Source organism: Takifugu rubripes, chromosome 1, assembly GCF_901000725.2.
Source record: "Takifugu rubripes chromosome 1, fTakRub1.2, whole genome shotgun sequence".
NCBI classification, from domain to species: domain Eukaryota; kingdom Metazoa; phylum Chordata; class Actinopteri; order Tetraodontiformes; family Tetraodontidae; genus Takifugu; species Takifugu rubripes.
This window is the reverse complement of record NC_042285.1, coordinates 3,209,962-3,217,944: the sequence shown is the minus strand read 5'-3', so window position 1 is coordinate 3,217,944 and position 7,983 is coordinate 3,209,962. Positions and strand designations below refer to the sequence as shown.

At 50.9% G+C, this 7,983-nt stretch overlaps 1 protein-coding gene across 1 annotated transcript in view; it reads right to left on the bottom strand.

Annotated features, from left to right (window-relative positions):
* aatkb (apoptosis-associated tyrosine kinase b) overlaps window positions 1-4,872 on the bottom strand; it is a 25,014-nt gene extending 20,142 nt beyond the window's left edge. The window contains exon 1 of the mRNA XM_029840993.1: window positions 4,361-4,872. Coding sequence (XP_029696853.1) covers window positions 4,361-4,439 — 79 coding nt within the window. The 5' untranslated portion in view covers window positions 4,440-4,872. The remainder of the gene's footprint in view (window positions 1-4,360) is intronic.
* Between the last annotated feature and the right edge of the window lie 3,111 nt (window positions 4,873-7,983).

Below are 7,983 nucleotides of genomic sequence, written 5' to 3'. Positions count from 1 at the left end.
ATTTGGCATTCTTGATAACCACCGCGATGTAATAATGGACGTTTCGAAGGGAAATAACAGGTGGATTTTTCTGGCAAAGGCAATGTTGAAAGGTTGGGGAGGATTATCTGTTACATGTCCGAATAAAAGGAAGCGTGGATCGATTCTGGCTCCCTGAGCAGTGGATCTTGTGAGACAAGGTTTATGTAAAGGCACGTGTGAGGACACGCTGGAATCAGGCAGGAACAGGAACCCACGGAGCGAAGAGCGTGAACGTTTCTCCATGTTTGCTGCTTTCGTGGATGGATGATCTCGGCGGGGTCAACGGAGCGCACGACCGCTGCACAGCTCCGTCTTTATCTCAAGTCAGGCCCCACTTCACCTTCCACATCTCAAAAACGGATATCCGTCATCCCCTCTCTCCGGTCATCCCCGCGAGTCCGTGTGGACGTCTCCAGATCGGAAGAGGAAGGCCGCTGGAGCAGAATAAAGCTCTTCATCCTGCCCTCTGCGCCCGCAGGCGCTCAGATGTGACACCGGATCACAGATGCTGCGCGGGACCCGTTACGTAACGCACACGCCCGCGCCCGGACGCGCCTCATCAGTGTCCGCCAGGGTAAAACACACATATCGAAACATAAAGCAGCTTATAAGATAGGTTGCGTAACATTTATGATCCAACAACAACATTAAATGGACTGACGGATAGTGTGAACTACGCTGTTCTTAAAGTTATTAAGTGTGTGTGTGTGTGTGTGTGTGTGTGTGTGTGTGTGTGTGTGTGTGTGTGTGTGTGTGTGTGTGTGTGGACGCTCTTAATGAGAGAGGGTGATCGTGTGTGTGTGTGTGTGTGTGTGTGTGGACGCTCTTAATGAGAGAGGGTGATCGCGTGTGTGTCGTTATCGTGCGTAATCACAGGAAGCGGACCCTCTCTGAAGCGCACCACCTGCTGTGCTGCTCACAGTTGCCATGGAGACACTTTTAGTGTTTCGGATCGCCTCGGTTCTGGATGTGGACCTTCGTGTGAACCTGCTTCACGACTGGAACGTCACAGATGAGAGGTGCACTGAGAAGAAAAGGGCAGCCAGATTTGGCGCCACTGTACGTGGTGAGGATATCAAAGAAGAATCCATATGTAATGAAGGATAAAGATTTATTAAAGATTTTTTAAGGTTTTATTATTTATTGCGGATTCTTTGGACTCCTGTTTACACTCATCTGCAGGTTCGTGCACACGGTTCTGCAGGGCCTTCAAAAAGGTTCCGGTGAGTATAAAGAAAAGCAGCTGTGTCCGGTGCTCCTCGTGAGCTTGTGGGCTGTTTAATTAAAACCAAATAAAAAATAATTTGAACAGTAAAAACGAGACCCAGCTGTGGGCAGACGACGCTGATCCAGGACAAGAGGAAGAGAAATGGCCAAAAGTAGAAAATAGAGCAACTCTTGTCTTATGTGGGTTGTCCAACCCACATGCACCTCTCGCTCTCCTTTTCACACGCGCGCACGCACAGCTGCAGCCGCTTCACGTGCAGCTCCGTCATTCTCACGTGCGGACAGAGCCCAACACTCACTTCTCAAATACAGAGCGATCCTGTACCCCTGTACCGACAGCCCCCTTCGGTTTGGTGAGAGCGGTTTCCATGGAGACAGTGCGAGGAGTCCGGATTCACGCCGGCGTCGCTCGTGCCTGATTGGATCTCGACACTTGGAGGACTCAAAGACTAAAAATACACCCCCTTGATTGACTGGACTAATGTGCTAATTAGGGCTTGTTGAATGTTCCGAGATCTCCCTGAGGTGTTGGTCGGCGCCTCATCATATTTACACAGATTTATGACATTTTTGGGCTTAAAGATGCAAATTTAAATCAGACGGTGAGTTGAATCAAACTCCTTCGGGGAGCGGACCGACATTCTCTGCTTCCTCTGTGGAGGCTCCAGCCGAGCAGGATGAGCACGTTATTGGAGCGAGGCTGCGGCTCATGTTACCTGCTTTTAGTCCCGTACATGTGGAGCCAAGCCTGGGAAGTGGTCGGATTTATGGAAGAAAAAGCAAGGTGTGGAGCCGTTCACGAGCTTGTAGAGAACAAGATACCACCGCCGCTTCAGGAGTCGAAGCCAACCACATCATTTCTCAGCCAGGCCAGCGCAGCCAAAGGAGGAAACTCCGTGAATCACAGGCTTAACAGCCTGCTGTGATACAGCTGGGACTGGAGCGCTCTCGATGGCAGTTTATAGGGAATATGGGACAGGGAGATTAAAAAAAGGCAAAAAGAAAACAGAAACAAGGACAGCAGAAGCTGTAGATCTGGGCTGTGTTTACACGACTCTGGGAAAAAAAGGCTTTGGCCCAACCAAGAAGCCTCCAAGATTAAAACTAATTACAAAAACACTATTGATCGAATGAGCAAATACTCCCCAGTCAGTCAGTGCGGGAGCGTGTTGCCCGGTGTCCTTGAGTTGAGCAATCACCACCGTCCACACGGTCTGGAGATGGTGAGTGGGCGCCGCGCTGAGGACTATCGCTCCAGAACCGATCGATGTGTCATTAAAGGTCTGACTCAGATCAAGATTAACCAGGGGCCTCACTTATTTCCTCGCCAGACTCCTGATCAAGTCCCAGTGCGGACAAAAACATGAACAGTCTGGTCAAAGCCCTGCAGAGGTACCCTTGGGCAAGGCACCCAACAATTGCTCACATAGGGCCCGGCGATGAGCTGGCGACCCGTCCAGAGGCGGACCCAGCCTTCGCCCAAAAGGGAAAAAGTGGTTAAGAAGGCGACTGATGCTGCTCTTCTGCATCCGCTCCAGAAAGGCTGTGCGAGGAGCCACAGTCAGAAGCCATTAAGAAAAGGAGCCGCTCTGCTGCCGCCTCGCTAAAACCTTTCATTACAGGAACGACGGCAGCACCAAGGAGCTTTCTACAGAGCCGGAAAGTAAAAAAACAACAAAAAGGACCCCCGCAGAGTGAAGAAGAAACCGAAGGCGGTGGGATACTCGCCATTGTTCTTTCCTCATTTCAGCTCAGCGGCGAGGAGCTTCCAGTCGATCCTCGCTGCCCTCGTCTCAGTCACATCTTAGTTGATGCTGACCTTTGAGAGTGATGCATCACATCTTCCCAGTGTGAAACTCCACACTTAACCCGTCCAGAAGCTCCTCCCCCCTCAGTCTACCTGTAGTTCAGACTGAACCTTCTAGTTAGTCTAAATTGCTGATAAGGAGCCCAGTAAAGGGCCTCATAACCAGTTAAATCAGCCCCCCAAACTGCTAACTTCAAGCCCCGCCCACACCGGACAGCGGCGTCGCACCGACAACCATCTGTTGTGACAGGGGACGGGGGAAGATCTTATGAAGAGCGCCTGATTTTTTCCCGATTTGGAAACATTAAAAAATGTAATCCAGTTGGGTTTTATCAGTTGGGTTTTAAATATTGATGGCAAATATTGATGAGTGTGGAGCAGGTCACTAGCTTTGATTTCACAGTCAAACTGAGCTTCAGAAACCGGCGTGGAATAAATGATTCATGACTTTTTCATCTGGCCCATTTCATTCTTGCATTGATTTATGTCAGCAGCAAAAAAAACAACCCACCACAATATGTTGGTTTAAAGGGTGTGTGATCACCAAAACAAGCTAACAAGCTTGTATTCACATCAAGAATAGGGTTGAGAAACTATACAAGATGAGAGGAGACAGGGGTGGGGGTGGGGGGGCAGGAGGGAAGTCTGAGGAGAGGTAATCAGGTAATCTTGGTCGGAAGGCTCACCATCCTCACATGAGTGTTTGTGAACGCCGACAAGAAGACTCTCTAAAATGGGCCCCGTAGGAGTAAATCCATTTTCACTTTAGGAAAAGAGAAGAAGAAAAAAAAGAAAGAAAGAAAAGCCTGCTGCGCCTTTGGGTTGCCATAGCAACCACCTGACCGACAAGCGTGTGCTGCATAAGGGTGCTAATGATCTGAGAACATGTTGTGTTGCTGGCTCGGATAAAGTCCCCGTGATTTGAAAAAGGCAATCAGGCAAACGGCCCCGCTCATCACCTCCCATAATCCTGTGCGGCGCTAATTGGATACAGCTACACCCTCCAGTTCCAATTAGAGCCGGACTCTTCCCCCACCTCCACGGTTCGCTTTCACCTCTCACCTTTATCCAGACTACCCCTTTAAACCCCCCAAAAGGCGCTTTGTGATCACAGAATGGCTCCGTTTCGTCTAAAATCTCAATACACACATGTCAGCAGCGAAAGATCGGGCCTGCATCACTTCTACGGAATATGCAATTTACAGAATTGCGCTGACGTTAAACAGACATCACATGGACCCAAAGATGTGCGGAATCGAATAAAGCTGCGCCGAGCGCCGGTTTGCAGCGGAATTTTCGCCTCACCTGAGTTGAAATGCGAGTTGAGGGCGAAGCCGGAGCTGATCGCGGGCGAAGTCATCGTCAGCAGCACCAGCGCCAGCATCTTGACGGTCAGAACCGACGGGAACGAGCGCAGGATCGGAAGGACGGCGCGGCTAAACCACGATCTCTGCCCGCGGCTTCATCTCTCGACGCGCCCGAGGTGATGTCCGCCAGCGCGCCCCTCCATCCCTCCTTCGCCCGGGGACGATTCAGAGGAGACGCGCTCCTCCTCCTCCTCCTCCGGCTGGAGCCAGCAGCGGGGCCGCAGGAACGACGAGCCGGTCCTGGAGGTGCACTTCGGATTCAAGTTGATCCGGAATCGAATTCCTCCCGTCAAGCGACACCTTGACGCAGCAGCATCACGTGAGAAGCGGAGCAGCAAAATATCTTCAGGGATCCGAAACGAGCGTCACTGGTGATGGGAACGAGCGGTGTCGGAGGAGCGGAGCTGTCCGAGGTGCTGACTGTCACAGCGCCATCTTTAATGCGCACAAATAGAATTTATGGAGCGGAGTTTTTTTTTTTTTTTTTTTTTCACGCGCTGTCTCCGGGCGGGGTGGGGGTGGGGGTGGTGGGGTGGTGAGATAACAGCCTACCCTGCTGCCCTGCTGCCTGAACATGAGATGTACAGCAACAGCGTGGAAAGATCTGGACGGAAAGGGGTTTATTTTTACAGCTATATTTGTCGTTGAACACATATTTCTGTGGGACTCTCTCTCTGTAGGTGTGTGTGTGTCTGTAGGTGTGTGTGTGTGTGTGTGTGTTCCCTCTTCAGCTTCACCTTCCTCACATTTTTCAGAGCGGTTCTACCAACGAGCACGCTGTGACGTAACGCCCTGTTCTCTAATCCGACTGTTCATACATGTCAGATCACTCCCCCCCCCACTTCCCCCCCCACGCAACCGTCTTCATCCCCTCCCGCTCCCCCTCGCTCCTACTCTCCCGCCGACAGCGTCTCCGGCGACGCGGGGATTCGACTTCTTTGCGCGGTCCCCATACGCGTTGGCTCTCGCCCACTCAGCAGAACCGCTGGTCGTGCAGCTCATCATCTGTAGATGATGGTGGGTTTGGATCTCACACCAGAACCAGCTCCTCTGTGGTCCTCTCTAAACACAACATGAGCAAAAGTGAAGGCAGCTCAGTCAGTTTGCATGAACCCCCAGGTCGATACGGCGTTAAAATTTGCGTCTCTGCAGCCAGAAAAATCCTGGTGGACCTAGCGTCCATATGTTTTAGAGTGAGTCAGGATGATAGTAGAGACTAAAATGATCAAAAGTCTATTATAGATGGACTTGAATGACGTTTGTCTGGGCTGGATTATCAGCATTTCAATCCTAAATGGAACCTGTCGGTGGCCATGATGAGGGAGGACGTCATAATGTCGCCCGTTTGGAGTCAGTTTTCTTTGGGAGAGGAGGAAGATCTCAGGTTAAATTCCGTTCTTGCTTCCTCCGACAGGTTTTAGTCCTTGTACATCTCCCTCCTCTTCCTCTTCCCCCTCCTCCGCCTCTTCCTCTTTGTTGTTTCACAACCTCATCATGTCCCATTCCACTCTCGACATCACGCTCCACGGCCCCGGTTTCCCTGGAAACTGCACGGAGAGGGCTGAGATGGATTTCTGGGTGCGCGGCGGCGGAACAAGCGGATCGTGAGGTCGGCTGCAGTTCACCGTCGCGCTTTCACGTCTTCGTGGGGATGATTGTGCTCGTGCGCCGCGCCGCGCACGTCTCATGACGTGGAGCGTTTGACACAGGTGGAGTTCAACCAGCAGCCACGGGGGAGGTCCTCGAGTTGATCAGCGGGTTTCAGGTCTCTTCGGTTACTCTCTGACATCAGCATGGGGCTCTAACTAAACTGCCCCCCCCCTCCTCCCCCCAGTGTCCAACTCTAAACCAGCAGCAATGCTAAGGCAGCTTCTGTTATTAAAAGAGTCCCTGGACAGACAGATGTGGAGGGTAGAGAGAAGTTCTGCTGCTGCGTCTGGTTGGGTTTTGTTACCTGGGGGGGAGGGGGGGTGTCTGTGGAGGATAGATAAAGGGGGGGGGGGGGGGGAGCTGCAGGACATCTGCCATCCTCACAGTTGTGAAACGGAGGGGTTGGGGGGGCTGTTCATTTGCTGAATAGCATTAGCAAAACCCGATTTGCTTGTTTTCAGTCCCACGGCGAGTAAAAGCCAACAAAAGGAATGAAACAGCGAACACCACCCAGCAGAGGGATTATGGTAAACATTCCTCTGTTGAACCTTTTGCAAACATGTGCTGGATAATTGAGCACATCTTCGCCTTCCGGGAAGCCGCTAGATTTCATTCAGGTCTGCTCAGCTACTCCAAATGGGTTTTCCATGATCCGCTACCACCTGATCGTCAGAACCGGCTCCCGATTTGGGCCACTTCCATTCCATCGATGTTCCTTTTTCTGAACAAACAAACAAATGAAATGATGGATTATCTTGTTTATAACTCACACCAACGAACTCCTGATCCAGAACAGTTTTCCGTCAGGTAACCTTGGCGACCCGGTCAGGCACAGTGACAGAACGCAGCCTGAGTGTTGACATGAGAAAACTCCTGCCAGCAAATCCACCAATACTAATCTGGAGTCACTTTCAATTAGGCTAAGAGCCTGTTGGATGCCTTGACACTCCTCCCTCACAAACTGGGATTATTTACACCATCTTCGGGCCAAAAATGGGAAAGAAAAAGCAAAGTAAATGAGAGATTTAGCTCTTGAAGTTGTCGCCGCGTATCTGCAGCAAACACTAAACCTTTCAGATCGATGCTAGCAGAGTCCTTTTACGGGACGTTTTTGCAAACGTTTTGGTAAATATTGGTGGGCACAGACGTAAAGGCGTTGCGTAATTCCCTTTACTAAATGAGCGTGAGGGCAGAACCGAACTGTATGAAATAATGAGCTTTTTGCAGCTAGCGTTCATGGTTTCTGTGGTGATTTACATGCCTGCCAGCTCTGGATGTAAATAAATCCCCTCTGTAACTTCGATGGGAGCAACTCACTGATATCATCCTGGACGAAGCGATGATCAAACTCTGCCAGAGCCTTCGACAGTCCTGGAAAGGTTTGTTATAAACAGTGAATGCAGGTCACGCTGCTGTGCAGGATGCGTCGACTCCGCTATGATCACAGCTGCATGGACCGCGACATGTCTCCCAGCTCATACCTTATTTAACACACGTGTAACACACACGCCTCGCTTATATAACCATGGAGACGGTCTTTCCTTTCTGCCCCGCAGAACCTCTGCCTGAGTGTGTCAGAAACAAAGAACAAACCTGATTACCTGCTGGCGGGGGGCCCAGCCCTTCATCCTGGAGCGATTCATCAGCGTGATGGTGATTTCCCTTCAGAATGTCAGTGCGGTGTTGAGAATATCTTCAGCAGGATGGAAACAGGCGGCTGAACTCTGCAAGATGGCCATCAGCAGCAGCACTGTTGAGGCTGAGAGAAGCCAGGTTTGTTTCTTCAGGAACAAGAAAGAGGAGAGGAGCTTATTTCCTTCTGAACGCGAGAAAAATTGGTAACAGTGGGTCCAAAAGCTGAAGACACGGTCAAGATTGCTGCCATTTTAGGCTCAAACCCAGAGTAACAGA